At 38.3% G+C, this 16,987-nt stretch overlaps 1 protein-coding gene across 8 annotated transcripts in view; it reads right to left on the reverse strand.

Moving 5' to 3' along the window:
* FAM13C (family with sequence similarity 13 member C) overlaps positions 1-16,987 on the reverse strand; it is a 117,888-nt gene that overhangs the window by 5,161 nt on the left and 95,740 nt on the right. For 3 of the 8 annotated variants that reach the window (XM_009458484.5, XM_507805.9, XM_063781811.1), the window contains 5 exons: positions 12,798-12,879; positions 11,140-11,351; positions 3,049-3,144; positions 1,500-1,699; positions 277-378 (listed from right to left, as the gene is read on the reverse strand). In XM_009458484.5, coding sequence (XP_009456759.3) covers positions 277-378; positions 1,500-1,699; positions 3,049-3,144; positions 11,140-11,351; positions 12,798-12,879 — 692 coding nt within the window. The remainder of the gene's footprint in view (positions 1-276; positions 379-1,499; positions 1,700-3,048; positions 3,145-11,139; positions 11,352-12,797; positions 12,880-16,987) is intronic. The other 5 variants (XM_009458482.5, XM_009458486.4, XM_063781812.1 and 2 more) reach the window with 3 other exon arrangements.

Genomic DNA, 16,987 nt, shown 5'->3' on the forward strand with positions numbered 1-16,987 from the left:
TTTATGATGAGATTTATTGTGCAAAGTTAAAGATTTTTAGAGTTTATCCTTTATTTTTACAGATTGATGTCATACCTGACAGCTACCATGTCCCATGAAACATCCCTAATACTGGCACTATTAGAATGTTGCATTGGACAAATCCTGAGTCTAAGCCAGTGTGGAAATTATATACATTTTGTAAAAAGTCACCGTTCCTGCAAAAAATTGCAGCTCATTTTTAACAGCAATTCTCTAGGAAGTATTAGCTTTAAAAATCTCTCTGCCGACACATACCTTCCTGTTTGTTTAAAAAACTGTTCTTCAAATTCTCTTAAGGCTTTCCGCAGTCTCTTCTTGTCAGCCCTAGTTTCTCGGAGATGGTCAAGAAGTACAGGCCTATATAAGGTAAAATATTTGTCATTACTGGGCACTGGCATAATTGAGAGATCATCATGAGCAGATTTATTTGTTCAGCCAAAAAAGCATCTATGATTGAAAAGTGTTCCCATCATAAGAGTATCTTTTGAGTAAATATGACACACATAGAGCCTGACCATAGGCAAGCACATAAGCAGGGAAAATTACCTGATGGAAAAAATATCACAGGATAGGGGAAAGGACAGACAAGAGGCAAGGAAATGGATTGAATCCACTGAAGGAACTGGAAAGGGTAACAGCAATATAGGTGGATGAGGGAAGGGATATTTTGATGGAATACTCATCAGCATTTGGTGATAGACTGAACATAAGAGATACAGAGGAACAGCTTTTAAAGAAAATTCTATTCTTAATCTAGAGAAATAAGTGTGGGAATATTGGGAGAATAGCAAAACCCTTGTGAATGAAAATAAGACCCAGAAGAAAGCGATAGTTACATTGCAAACTCTACTCACTTCATTCTACCAAGATGAGAGAAAAGTCATATACTCTAGAGCAGGAATCTGGTATATACAGAAGCATACCCAAACTCATGTATGGTTTCAGAGATTCTGTGAACTTGAAATTATACATGGGCATTTTCTTAAAACGATTCTATTGGTTTCAAAAAAGTCCAACACCCCTTGAAAAGTTAGGAATAACTGCTTTAGAACCACCACCAAAAAAATGATTTTCTACTTGCTTTCTCTGACAGACACTTCTGTCAACTTAAATTAAATTAAATTAAATCTCATAATCTGGGCTGTAAGATACAAACCAAAGAAGGCCAAATTATCATGAGGAATGCCAGCTACTGAATAATGATAATAATAATGGTAATGATAATATTAATGAAGATCCAAATGGCTTATATCTGAAGGGCTATTTAAGAGACAAAGGGCAAGTCATTTGCTTACTACCAAGTGGATTTCTAGTGGAAAAACTATCTCATCTAAATGTAAGAGACTAGGATAAAGGCCCTGAGAACTGTTGACCCACCCCTTTGAGTCCAGCATTTTCAAAGGCCAGCTCTACTTCATATACTGGTATCAGACCAGAAGGAGTTAAGAGGAGACTCCACACTTAGGATTCATACTCACATGGTAGCCTCATGTAAATTAGACATGGAGAGAGCTGGTGGTTTTACTTCTTTCTTTTCATCTGGTAAAAGGGCCCTAACAGGCTCAGTCTCATTAGAGTAGGTGAGGTGGTCACCAACAGGAAGGTGAGATGCTGGATCTGCCAAAGAAGGTTGTTGGCTTCCCTGTGGACGGTCTTCATCAGAGTCCTCTTCCTCCTGCTTATCACAGGCAGAGTTAAAGAAAGAAAGTCATGTAATGCTCAGTGCCTCTTGAGGAAACAAAAACAGGAAGGGGAACTATAAATCAATGCCATGAAAACCAGTAGGTGACCCATGTGCCTACTGAGAACTGGGATGGAAGAAATCAAGAGGAGCTCTTCCTCAGTTTCATTAAAAACCTACAGAAGTTAATGAGCAAAAAGGCAGCAGTCATGCTGGGCTAAAACACTCACCAAGTTCATCTGTGTCTTCTGGGCCAATGAAGGCACAGATCATTAGGATATGGTCCAGTCTGGACTATACTACCAAGTGGTTCCTCCCTTTCACTCAGACCTTCTGGGCTCCAGCTTAATACTTGTGATATGAGTTAAGATAAGGTGGACTACAGACAACTTTTATCCTCCAGAAATAACCCAAGTCAGGTCCCAGTGGGGACCAACATTCAGATACAGAGGATACTCAGTAAATTGACAAGTTCAGGGGAGAGCTATTTGAAGGCCAAAGCAAAGTGGGGTTACTCCTCAACTGTTCTGATAATTCTTATCACAACTAGAAGATTCTCTTGCAAGAAATATAAGAACCTTACTACATTTTAAATTATGCTTCCATAAAGGGAAAATTCCAAAGACTATGAATTATTATTCACTTAATGTCTTTAAAAATGTGGAAGTATAATTTGTCTCAAAAAAAATGGAAGTATAAATGTACTCAAGCATGCTTAAATTTATATTTGTTAATATTTATTCCTTTTTATATTGATATCTTGAACAAGTAACTGTTTTGATATTGATGGAGTAGGATTTGTGATGCTTTTCTAGTTCTGTATTCCCATAAATCATTCTTTATTAAAAGTAGCCTAATTCAATTTCAGTACTTATATTTTCTATTGAAATAAATCTTCTCATATCTTGTACAGTATGGTCAAATGGTACCAAAAACAAATGTTGCATTATATCAAGAATATATTGTTAATTTTCTGATTAAAGGAAAAAATTAACCAACACACAGAACAGAAAGACTCTGTTTTGTCTAGCTGTGTTACAAATTAGAAAATGCCAAACTGAAATCTATCATTTCTTTTCACCCAAGATAATGAAAGCAAATGTTAAAATTGGCTCTAGACATACAAGTGCTATATGTTCCTATTTTACAATAGTTCTAATATCAGCCACTGTTAAATATAGTAATGGGGTTAGAGAAGACCAAATTTTCACTTTTTGAAATGACAACTAGCCTTGTTTGCAGTATATACTGCCATGAAGGGTCTTTTATAACTCTTGTACTACTATGTGACATCATGTTAACTACACATCAGTACAAAGTAACAGCATGCAAGTATCCTGACTTACAATTGTTGGAATAAGGGAAGGTGTTGACAAGATTTGCTTGATAATTCTGTATCGGTCATAAAGCGGCTTTATGAGGTTCTTATCTTGCTTAGTTACCTGAAAAACATGAAATTAATTATTATTCCTCTCTCAGACAAGAATGAAAACGTCAATATTTTTAGCAGACAAAAAGCCTCAAAGTAAAGGATTATACTATAATGCAGCAGTTATCATGAAAAGGAAAGTCATTTATTTATTTATTTATTTATTTATTTATTTATTTATTTAGAGACAGAGTCTCACTCTGTCACCCAGGCGGAGTGCAATGGCATGATCTTGGCTCACTGCAACCTCCACCTCCTGGGTTCAAGCGATTCTCTTGCCTCAGCCTCCTGAGTAGCTAGGACTACAAGCACGCACCACCATGCCTGGCTAATTATTTTGTATTTTTAGTAGATACAGGGTTTCACCATGTTGGCCAGGTTGGTTTCAAACTCCTGACCTCAAGTGATCAGCCTGCCTCGGCCCCCAGTTACAGGTGTGAGCCACCGTGCCTGGCCAGAAAGTCATTTATAAGATACTGTATGTAGCACATGCCAGTTTTTTTCTTGGAAGTTTCTTAAAGGATACGTCCAAGTTTAGCAATGTGATTTTTGGAGGAGTCTGAAATGCGTAAGTGTTAAGGAACCTCTTCCTTAATTACTTCTTCATTCTTAAAAAACCAATCCAGACATTGATGTTTCTTCTGAAACATGTATTTTATCTAGACTTTCCTGATTATATGTAGTCACAAATACCAACCTTATACAGGTCTTCATCACTACATGCTTGTATTATATACTAGGTTACTGACAGGCTGTGATATAAACTAAATTATTTTGGACAAAACATGTAACTTCTCTGAATCCTCAATTTCCTACCTATACAAGAAGGAGGTTGGAGTTACCAATATCCTTCCCTTAAAAAATGTGTAACCTCTTGATCCACTAATATATTCTATACCCCTCTGCTGTAAGACCCATCCCTAAGCACTATTTTCAATGGATCACACTGTGCATAAAAGTTTAAATAGCTTCCTATCTATCCATCTATTTGTCTGTCTATGTATCTGCCTATTTATCCAAAGTGACCGAACTCCTCTGCTTGCATTGGTTTTTTCCTGCTTTGTATTCTGCATTAATTTTCTGCATGTCTAGTACACATAACCTCCCTTTTACTCTAGTCCAGTGATATACACTTGGCAAGTAGTGGGAAGGGAATAGTAGAAATAACTCATGGAATAATCACCCAGGCATCTTTTATCAAAGTACACACACCCAAGCATGCCAGATACATCTGCCATCCAGATCTGTCTCCCTTGAAAGAAAAGAAAATGTCTCAAACATGTGTTACACTTCCCAGTTATCCTCATGCTCCCAACTCCCATCCCAATTGCAAACCATTCTGGCCCATATTGATCTACCTTTCCTCTCAACTTCTTATCTCATTATCTGGGCCTTAACTGTTTTCTTTGTTTCAGTATTGTCTGCCCAAATAAAGGATTCTTGAGGAGAGAGATCATATCACATCCTTCTTTAAATTCTCACAGTACCCAATACATCCCCATCCCTACTACTAAGCTAACAACACAGGTTTATATGCAAAAAGGACTCTAATTTTTAGCAATCTTCTTTTAAGTTCCATACGCTGTGACCTAAGTCTCACCTCCCTCTGTAGAAGCCTGTTAAGTATTGTTTAAATAACCTCAAGATCTTTTCATTTTCTAACCCAATCATTCTTTAAACACTTTCTTATTCATAATACATCTTTCCATGAAAAAAAAACCCAACAAGTTCCTATCAAAATCTATTCCATGGGATTTTAATAGATGACAGCAGAAAAAATCTCAGTCTAAGTTCAGAAAACATTGAAATAGTGTTTTTTAAATGTAATATCTTACTGGGACTTACAATTCATAGAAAGTATTTCAGACAATGATGCATCTAACTATTATTGGTATCTCTCCATTGCAATTTGATTTTTGTGATTTGAATATATTCCCCAGATTCTAGAAAAGCTAAATTTAATTCTAAAAGGAAAAAGTGACCAAAACACATATTAGAATGATGAATGCCATTATAGAAAACTATCTTCCACAGATGCCAGACAAAAATTCGGGAACAGGTACAATGTATGCACTCCTTTTTCACTTTGATTCCGTTGTCTTCCTCTTAAGATTATTATCAAAGCAATCCCTGAGGAAACGTGAGGGTTCCATACCCTCATGCATAGTAAGTACAAAACACTGTGAAACCTCTAAGTCTACAAGTGCTCATCCCCAGATAGAGGACAGGAAAGCAGATTGCCTGAGGAAGGTTAGTAGTGGGATTATGTGCCAGGAGCTGTTTTCTACTCACAGAAAAGCTATAGGCCTGCAAAGTGACCTTCATAAAGAAAACTGAATCAAGGTAAGCTCTGCAGGATACCCCAAATCTAAGGGGGCAGAAATACATTAGACTTTCCTGTTATTCTTCAGCCACTGTCTGCTAAGAATCAGATAATTTTCTCCTCTGAATTCAATGGCTCTCTCTTTCTGAAGTACATCCTCCTTCCTCCCTAATTCTATAGTTGCTGCTGGCTGTAGTATGCAAGATATATCTATTTTTTCATTTTTGTTTTATGAATGAAGGAAACAAGGTTTCCTTTATGTTTTCGGTTACACGTTGAATAACCTAAAACAGCCAAAGAGAGCTATGAATGGATTGTCATAAAGATAAATAAAAGGAGATAAACTTTAAAAGATGATTATTCTTCCAGTTTCTCCATTTTTATAGTATCAGGGGTATAACTAAGAGGAGGTTGAGCAAGAGAGGACCATATATAGGATACAATTTGATATGATTTGTTTATAGCTTGGCAACTTTGCCATATGAAAATTCCTGGCCCCCTATCAAGTAGGTGATTTGAATCATCAAGGTCTGGAAATAAACTGGCTTTCCAAGAGACATAACTGCTACTGAGGGGTCAGCCCAAATTAGTTTCTTTCTGGGTCCTGGTCAGAAAGTTGTTTAGGAAAAAGCTGCCATAGCTTCAGCACTTCTACCACCTTGTTTTCCTTTCCCGCATGGGAGTGGTGCCATGTATTCTTCCACAGTAAGCCACAGAAATTTATAAATGAAATCATTCCAATTATCCCCATAAATGAGATGTCTCTTAAGGAGAGAAGTAAAACTGACATTCTCTTCTCTGGTCAGTGAGCAATAGAAAACATGCTTCTTAGCTTTAGGGACTGAAGTCCTGCCAAGATTTTCCTGTCTAAGTATCCCCATCCCCTTATTGAGGGAGACACTATATGCAGGCAAGTCTGACCGTTTAAATTAAACAATCAAACAAGATGGAAAGTCAGTACTGGATATTATCATAGAAAGCAATTGCTAAAGAGAATGTTTTGGTCAATTTAGATGTTCAAGCCGGGAATTGAAGATTAATATTTGTCTTGAAACCAGAAGACATGAGTTCAGATAACCAGCTTCAAAACTTATAAACTGTTTTTAACATTACAAATATGTAATATTTGAACCTCAGTTTCCTAATATGCAGAATGAGGATCACTTTTAATACATTTTATAAGTAAATGTTTCTGGATTAATAACACGCACATCAAATGTTATTTGAGCTTTCAAACTAGTTGACTTGATGTTAATGTCAATGCTATCCATTAATGAAAAAGAATGCCACAGTGCTATTGAATAATAATTTTTTAAAAATAAAAGAGAATGATAAGCTCTCTATGTCTTGATATAAAAAGCTATCCAGAATATACAAAGTAAAAAGGATGCATAATTGTATAGACTGCTCCCTTTTCTCTAACAGAGGCAAGTTAAGAATATATACTGGGGCCAGGTATGGTGGCTCACTCCTGTAATCCCAGCACTTTGGGAGGCTGAGGTGGGAGCGTGCCTTAAGGCCAAGAATTCTAGACCAGCCTGGGCAAAAGTGAGAGCTCACCTCTACAAAAAATTAAAATACTCAACCAGGCATGGTGGTGAACACCTGTAGTCCCAGCTACTTGAGAGGCCGAGGTGGGGAGATTGCTTGAGCCCAGGAGTTCATGGCTGCAGTGAGCTATGATTGCGCCACTGCACTCCAGCCTGAATGATAAAGTGACACCCTGTCTCTAAAAAAATTAAAATAAAAAGGAATGTATATTGATAATTTCTTGTATATGCTCTACATAGAAACTCCAAAAAAGACACATAAGACATTAATGACAATAGTTACCTGCTTGGGGTGGGAGACCTCAGAGCTGGAGATGGCAGTTGGTTTTGGAAGGAGTCTTTTTACCATTTTCTGTTATATATTTTCTTTTTGAAATATGTGAGAAAGTATTATCTATTCAATAATTTCTTTAAAAAAAAGAAGGATAAATAGGAAAGCAGAAAGTTTGATGGGATCTTCCTTTTCATGCCCTTTATCTCTAAGTCTACTGTCTTTCCGACCAACAACAACCTGCTAATAAGTTATTAATTTTTTATTGATTTTTTCCAGATAAAATGTATACTTTCTAAAAATCTGATTTCATCCTCAAAGATGCTACAGTTGATGAGAGGCCAGAAGAAGTAACTGCCATTACTCATCCCCTTGGTAATTTGAGCTGTGCACCTGACCCCACTTACAGTCCTTAGAAAGGTCAATATTGATATATGTGTCAGCACCAATTCAGTATTTCCAAAAGAAAAGGACATAAAAGACATAAATAGGCACTACAGTTCAGCTCAGGGGATGATTAATTCATTTCCAGTGTACAGCCATGCCCTGTAACCCAGAAGTGATTATCTCCAAAAATCATCCATAGATAAAACAGGAAGAAAATTACTCATTGACAGTATCTGAAGCAACAAGGCAATGCTATAGGATTTATCAGCCTTAGTATGGGCTGTGACTAAATACCAAATGCAGAAATTACAGAAAGAGTCACAATAAAGTCTCTCTAGAAAAGACGTCATTCTTTATCTTGAAATTTTAATATTTAATGCATTTTCAGCAGTAAGGCAAGGACCCCAGATGAAAGTCATATGTCTCTTCGAGTTTAAAGAAACGGGACCTAATGAGATGATCTGAAATGCTATTGAGCTCATTGAGGAGTTAGAAATAACACTAGCTGCTATGGGAATACAAAGTTTTCTCTTTGGTTACGTTGTAGCCTCTGGACTCACACTGAGTGTAGTGGCTGACTAGCTACTACATGGTTTACTATATTAAGCTTTCTCAAGACCAATACTCAGCTTTATGTATTTACATTTTCTATTACAGATGCTCTCTGTTTAAAGGGCCTAACTTTAGCCTACTGAAGAGCTACATTATAGGTATATTTGAGGGGGCTTCTGACACTTATTAAACAAAATAATAGATACTTCATTAAAAATAATAGAAATGATTGGCATTTATACAGGGTGACTTCCACGCATGAGGAGATTTTTCTCTGATCTTCCGACTCTCATTTGCATGTGTCTATTTGACTTACATGCCTCAGTAGGATGACCAACCATCCCAGTTTGCCCAGGACTGAGGCATTTCCCAGGACATGGGATTTTCAGTGCTAAAAGCAAAAAAGTCTTGGGCAAACTGGGACGATTGGTCACCCTATTCCTGAAAGATACTAAATGTAATATATCCCAAACTGACCGTTTATGTTTTTATCTACAACCCCAGTGTGCTCCTCTAGTTTTCTCTGTATCAGTAAATGGACCCATCACCATCCCGGATCTTTTTTTTTTTGCCTTAATTTCCTCCCATCTAATGCTTCAACATGTCCTTTTGATTCTACCTTCAAAATATACTTTGAATGTATCCACTTCTTTCCCTCTCCAAGGCCACCATGCTAATCCAAGCCACCCATTCCATCTCCCCTTTTCATTCTTTTCCCCTGTGATGTATCCTCCACTTAGCAATCAGACGGATCTGTTAAATGTAATCATGTCATGTCACTTTTCTGCTCTCAACCATTCAACAACTTCCCAATACTTCCCACAGCTTTAAAGGTTCTGTGTGATGGGTTCTAATCTGTCTTTCTGACTTGATCTCATGCCATCCTGTTCTCCAACCCTCAAACCTGAGAATTCAAAGTGCACAACAAGCTCTTCCTTTCATCACGGCCTTCATACCTGCAATTCCATCTGTTGAGAATGTTTTCTGCTGCTCTCTTTGGCCTGCTGATTCTTCTTTAAATGTCACCTCTTGGCCTTCCTAATCACTTTATCTAAAGTAGAAACTATACCCATATTTTCTATCATATCACCTGTCAAATATCCTGCATAGTACTTATCAACATTTTTAATGATTTCTTTTTATTGAGTTGTTTATTTCTTGTTGTATCCCCACTCCCAGGACAACATGAACTACATGAGGGCATTGACCACCCCCCAATGGCTTCAATATCTTTTAATTTTTTATATCTAGCATCTATTCTACTTCACAACACATAGTTGGCATTTAAATCTTTTTGCAAATGAACTATTATCCACCAGTCAGTAGGCTTCTCTCTTATTGTCATGATAATTATATAAGTAGGTATTACCTGTATTTTACAGATGAGGAAGTTGAATCTCAGAGAATCAGTTCACTTGCCAAGTGCCCATTGTTAGAAAGTGGCTGGTTCAAGTGCTGAATCCTGTTCTAACTCTACTATATCAATCCCAGCTCTCTTCTTACTACCCTTGTTAATTGAGTAGAACAGAGATTTAGACGTTGACCAAGATGCTTTAATAGATGTGGCCAAAGTGACTTTAAAATACTGGAAAGAACTTCAGAAGCATTGAAGGATGGAAAACCACAGAGATACCTAAGAGTTTCTGTATATATATGCAGAAGTTACCCACTGACTGTCACAGAAGTATAGAATCTTGGCAGGCTTAGGGATAGGATGGCTGAGTGGATGAAACCTTCTCTTCACTCCTCACAACATGTATTTGTTGTTGTTTTAAGGCTAAAGGTATTTCATAAAGAAAGATGTGGTCACAGGCCCATTTCTACTTGTAGATCACAAGTCCTTATGTAAATGACTAATCCAGGGGCATATGTTGAGCCTTTTGAGATTTGGAATATGTTGTCACTTTATGATTAATACCAGGTAATGTACAATAGAACAGGGAAAGGCAGCATTCTCCTCAAGAAGACTTCATTTGAAAATTAAATATGCTAGTTTGTTCATTCATCTGCTCATTTTTCCATTCACTCAGCAAACATTTATTCAATACCTACTATGTGCAGAAAAGGGGAGGTCATGACCTATAAATAGTGCTTCCATGTAAGAAGTTCAAGATGTAGTACAAGAAACAGAAAGTGGCCTACAAGATAGTTAGAGCTGTGATAGGGTAGTTGCATCTGTTATTCGAGCACTGAAAGTCAGTCACACCAGTCTTAGGGTTGAGACAGGGGACTACAAGAAAGCTTCCTTGGCATAATTGAAATGGAAGCATAGATATGCACGACAAGGAGAGATTAACCAGGTAAATACTAATCAGTCTTTTCTTCTTTGTAAAATATAATAAATCTTTTCTTTGAGCTCCAGGCTCATATATTCAAATGCCTGACAACTCTATCTAGATGCCTCACAGAGACTTCAAAACTAAGATATCCAAAGCTGAAGACTTGTATTTCAACCAAACTCTCCCAAAAAACTCTACCTCTCTATTCTTATTATATAAACACCAAACAAATTTCCTTACTGTTTATAGATCATCCCTGCTTTATTATTTTTAATAAGACATAAGGAAAGGGGCTGTAATTGGAGTCCTTTCCTTTTAGGCAATATGCCTATTTCCTAGTCTTGGGTTCATTTGCTAATTTGCAGGTGGGGAGAGTTGGGGAGAAAGGGATATGATATACCCTGGTGTCTTTGCCATTTACTTCCTATCAACACACAACACTATAACCTCCAGAATGGTGGCATAGCCTGGCATCATGTGGCACTACTGCTCGTGGCCAGTAACCTATCAAGAACTCATCTGAAATTTTGGAGCCAGGCTAATAAAAATATTGATGTAATGGCAAAGTGCTCTGACAAATTGGATGATCTCATTAGCACTGTGTGGACTACAGGGGCCCTCTATATAACAAGACATGGTGATGTACCTTAGAATCCTCCTGGGGAGGAAGTTGCTCTCTTCTGTCCTTCAGGCATGTCAAGGCAGCATCTGGAGTCTCTTCTCCAGAGGAGCTTGGCTCCGGGCCCGCAGCTTCCGGTTTCCCATTTTCTCTGGGGACTGTGGGTTGCTCACACGACAGGTTTCTAGGTGGACCTTTGGGAGCACTCCCTTGTTCTTCTGACAGCTTTAGCTTTAGTTCTAAGAGAAATGCTATGAGTTATCATAAGCAAAGAGAACCCACTAGTCCTAAGAACGGAGAGACTTTCAGGAATTCCTTCCCCTGATGCCAAATCTGTAGAAATGAACACTAATGATGGCTTTCCACAGGGCAACGGCAACCCTTATAACCAGAGCCATTAGCATAAGCTCCCAATCAGGTGTGAAAACAGGGCTCTAGAGGCTAGGATCTCATGGAGGTGGAGGGTATGTGTGGGAGTAGCTCAGTGGTTTAGATTTCAGAGGAGGAAGAGTTTGCAGGAAAACCAGTGGTGCCTGGCCCCACCTGCCATGTACTGTAGCACCCGAAATTCCACACACAAAGATTTATTTACTTAGATTATGGAGTTGTGGGTTCATCAAGAGCTCCTGTGGAAACGCAAATAATTCTGGAAGACATTATGCATGTAGACACCCAAGGAAATACAGGAGAGGATGGGAAAGGGTAGATGGGAGTGTCAGCCCCAACATGACAGATTTTGCTATTTTGTCTTATGATAGCTTTTAAGATCCAGGAATTATTACAAGGTGGCTTTATATAAACCTAGATAATTAAAAATAAAAAAGCCCCCTGAGACTTATCAAGGAATTACATTTTAGAGTATGCAAGGGTACTGGTTGTTTGAATGAGGCATTTATATTGATTTCTCAATTACATAGCTCATTTTCTTTGTTTGATGTTTGTTTCCTAGTTAGACTTTGTCTTGATGTTTAAACATTGCATATTTTATAAACCTGCCACATCATTACAGTTTAATACCACTGAATTAGTATTCCCTTCCAGTTCTTTTTAGTCACTCTCCTTGCAGAAATTTGGAAAAACTCCCATGTCTCTAAGTACTAAAGTTAGAGTGTGGAGAGAGGAAGAAAATAATTTTTTATTGGTAAATTACAATAGTCTATTTTAAATGGATTTTAGAGTTAATACTCTCACCACCATCTCCAGAGAAAGACAGAGAAAGAAGGACACTAGCCCACATGGCAGGAGAACCACATTCTACACCTGGCCGGCCCACCACCACCTTCCAGCTATGTAACCCTCCCCTCTCTATGAGCATAAATGTCCTCATCCATGCACTGAAGTGTGTGGAGTAAATGATTTCTCAGGCCTCTTCTGTTTCTAACATCCAACAATCCAATAACCTAGGGAGGTTAGTGCTCCACATGTTGAAATGTTCCTGGCATTGAAGTGAATCATTCCACTTGGGAGTCTGGAGGTCCTCAGTTTCTTTGTAAGGAGGTTTATTACATGGGGCCAAACAATGACAGAGATACAGGGTGCTTTATTTCAAAAGGGAGTTACAGTCTAAGCAGAAAACAAGGTGCAAGAGGGCACAGGTGGAAATGAATCTAAAATGCTCTGGAGCACATTATCACTAGTTTAAGTGCTTCCTTTGTGAGGAAAAAAGATCTTTGGCTGGGATTTACCTTTGAGCTGTTTACGACCTTTAGCCAAATCATTCATCCATTTCAGGACTTCAGGATTAGAAGTCTTGTCACCATGTGAAGGCTACCAAGGGAAGGAAAAAATGGGGGTGGAAGGGAGGGAAGGAGGGAGAGGGTGGGGGAGAAAAAGAGAAAAGGAAAAACAAAATTTTTAAACAGATGAGCTACACAAAGATAGTTTAGGAATATATAAAGCTGGGAGAGAAATTCGGGTGTGAAATTTCTGATGGAGTTGCTTCTGATGAAGTTACCTCTAGGAAACAGTAAATATTCTTGACCTCCTCTACTCTTTAATCCTTGCTATGGGCACTATTTCTAAATGTGCCTAGTCACCTAACATTTTTCACATAGTCCTGGCCATGCCAGTGCCCCTGCAGTCAAACTGTCAATCACCTTGCAGGTCACCCACAGCCCATATATACCCCATTGCCAGGCCATTTTCTGTAGCACTGCAGATGACTGCACTGATACAAACCAGTGGTTACTACCTTGCTTGTGGCTCACACACATGCTTATGACCATAACCCGTGGGAGAATACTGAAAAACTGGAAGATTTAGCTCTTATCAGTTATATCCTCTAAGCTAAAGAAAGGAGACTCCGGAATCTCTAAAACCTGACAATATTCCCGAGAAGTCAGTCTGTTAGGGGGATATGCGGATTTCTAATATCTTCACTAGTGGTAGTCAAACATACTGTCCCTCTACCCCCACAGATCAGTAAAAACTGATCTTAAACAAGTCAAGGCTACCATAGGAACTTACATGCAGGCTGAAGAAAATTAATGGTTACTTTAAATTAAGGATGTACAAGGAAGTATAAAATATGCTCAAGGTGACATGATCATAAACATAATAGCCTGAAATATGTGCATTGTTAATGACCAAATCTAGGGGTTCTGTCATTTTTTTTCCTTAAGGATCCACTAAATCCATGTAACAATGGCAGGTTGTTGGTGAGAGGGAGGCACAGGAAGATGGCAGATTTTTAAAACTCAAAGGAAAAAACTACTGTGTGACAGGATCATCACGTGTACATGAGTTTAGGTATGCTCATTGTAAAACACAAGGCATGATTCTGTCAGTTCTGAAGTGATTTAAAAACCATACATTTTAAAATTAAAATAGAAAAGAAGATTAACAATGTTTCTTTCCTACAAGAGCTTGAATAGGAGACTGGTTTCCCTGAGGGATGGCAGAGGGATAGGGAAGGGGTGGGAGGGGAAAAAAAAAAAAAAAAAAAAATCCTGGTTTCAGGACCATGGACAGTGACACGTGGCCATCAATCCCCAGCTCTCTAAAACAGCTTAGCCTAGTCCTACCTATCTATGGTTTGCTAGAATGATGCACTGTATCGTCTAGTACTTTGGTTTGGGTAGCAGTCTGGTTACACGGAAAGTCAATGTTTTACATTTGGTTTCCCAAAATCCTTAGAGAATTCTCCACTCCGATCTGAGAACACACCTTGTTGAACAATGCTTCACTGCATCTGTTCCACACAGTTATTTCCATCTTTTGAAATATGGTAAAAACAAACACACACACACACACAAAATCCTAAGGCCTTAAGCCAGTGACTGCAAAAGAAATAAGTTTTTACTACGGTGCATAGAACTTAGAAGAAATTTAAGGCTAAATTTCTGACAAAATAATTTAAAGCCTGAAATCAGTTTCTGAAATGAATTTATTTCCCTACCCTTGAAGAAGCTGTTAAAAGGGTTAAATCAGACTCACATGGATGGCAGCTCTCAAATCACATGGAAAGTTCTCATATACAAGCTGTAGATCTTCAAGACTTTTAACTTCTTAAGTGAAATATTCTGATTCAAAAGACCCCAAACGTCATACACACGGAAATTACATAGGTTTAGATTTTGTTCAATGCAATTAAAATTGACCTCCTAAGTGCCATTGTATGAGATTTGTGATCTTCCAAAGATGGTTCAAAAAGACACATTAGAAAAATTACTGGGAGGGTTATAAAAAGACCTCAGTTGCTGTTCTGGCTAGAACTATTCTTTGCTGTGTGATTCTGGGAAACTCACTTCCCCTTTCTGGGCCTCAGTTTCTTCAGTTGTCAGATAAGGCAAAAGACTGATTCTTTCCAATTCTAACATTCCCTGATTCCACTGAAAGTAGACGTGTGGCTGACGCAGCCTTTTCTTAGCCCAAGAGTCCAATAATCAAATGCAAAATCAGATGTAGAGATGTAGAGAATTTGGGGTAGGTATATAAAATGGTTACAGTAAACAGAGATGGAAAGATATACGTGATACATGGGTATCAAAATAGCACAGAGGCCCAGCAGGAGCCCAGATTCAAAAATTAGCAATGGGTGCTATGAATTCCACAGTCAGGCTGTCAGGAAGGGGAGCCTTACACACAGCAACCAGTTAAAGCCCATTGACATGTCAAACCTCTAAGCACAGCCTGGCATGCTGACAGGAAGGACAAGGGTTTCCTGAGACCTGTGAGGTTCTGATTATAACAAAGACTTCTATAGACACTGAAGCAGCGGTGACCAAGGAGCTTCCTTCCCCTACTGCTCCGTGATCTGTCCTTCCATATGTGTATTTAAGTCTATGTTTGTGTGTGTGTACATGTGTGTGCATGTGCATGTGAGCTCTAGCTTCAGAAAACTCTAGACAAAGGCAGAAGATGTTTCCAGGAGGAATTCTCTTCCAAAATAAGCATCCAAGATCTGTGGCTCTGGGTAGAAAACTCCAGTGGAGAATTAACATGTACAATTTTCCTTTATTTTCTGACAAGGCAGAGACTGCCATGGAGTAGCCTATTTAAATATATAACTCATAGATTTAAAAGTTTGTGTTATCTAGGACCATTTACTTCCTTTGTACCAAACACTGTAATAAGCATTATGTATGTACTTCCTTATTTACTACTTACAAACTTAAGAAGTCGCTACCTAATACTCCATTTTACACATGACCAAACTGAGACTCAGAAAGATAACAAGTCCAAAATCACAGAGTTCTTAAGTAGCCGTGCTGGATTCAAATCCAAAATAGTCTGACTCAAGAACTGCCAGATAAGAAGTGTTAACAGGTGCTGGGAATGGAGCCCCTGGTTGTTACTCTGTATTTTCCAATACGAGGACATCATAGATCCAGTAACACGCCAGCAGCAAACAGGTGAAATAAACTTCTCCCAGGATACCTGGATCTTTTAAAAAGCAGACACTTAAAAATTTTACTTCTATTCTATTGCAAAACCTACTCATCTGTAATCCACTGACCCAAGTTGCGACCTGATAGAACACAACTATCTTAGGCAAGTCATTTCCATCAGGTGTCAGTTTCATTATCTGTAAAATAAAATCCTGGACTAATAATGTGTTGAGCTCCCTTCTGCTCTGTAAAAGACAATAAATAGCTGTGACTGCCTGACTCTGGGGAAGACAATCTTCAACATCCTGACTAAAGTTGCCTTGAAAGCCAAACTGATTTTTCCCCCATTTTTGCAAAGCTAAAATCTGCTCCTTAAAACTCCTCCTTCAGTGAATTTCAGGCCACTGTGGGAAGCAGGACAGGAAGAATGGAAGAGTGGAATATTATCCACTCTCACCTCCCTCCCCAGTACTTACTCTCATACTCACAAGAACTTTCCAATTGCCTCTGTACCAAGTGTTTAGTGAACCTTTAAATATTTCAAGATGTATGAGAGATTATTCCCTGTTCTCTTTTATTCTAATAACAAGCTGTTCTGAGCTCTCTGCCGAAGACCCAATGTCTTTGTCCAGTTCTCTGTGGATATGCTTTTTCTGTATGCCATGGTCACTACTGGAGAAAATAAAAGCAACACTGACCATCAAGACACTTACCTATGACCCTATTGTTTCTTACATAAGAAGAAAGGAGGCTCATGTTTGCTGCAGTGCAGTACTAGCATGAAAACTAGTGTCTCTCTGATGGGGAAAGGAAGGCTTAGGGTTGGTTCTTATGAGTGGCCTGAACAGATGTCACTTGAGAGGTCCTCATTCACCAACAAGGAAATACTTTAATGTCAAAGAAACCATCTCTCCCTCATTCTGTTCCACAATTGGAGACCCCTCCCTTGGATCTTTAATAAGTTTTTATCAAAATGCAATTGAGAAAAAGTAAAAAAAAAAAAGAAAAAGAAGAAGAAGAAGACCATAATTCAAAGCTTTCCAAAT

Source organism: Pan troglodytes, chromosome 8, assembly GCF_028858775.2.
Source record: "Pan troglodytes isolate AG18354 chromosome 8, NHGRI_mPanTro3-v2.0_pri, whole genome shotgun sequence".
Lineage (NCBI taxonomy): Eukaryota > Metazoa > Chordata > Mammalia > Primates > Hominidae > Pan > Pan troglodytes.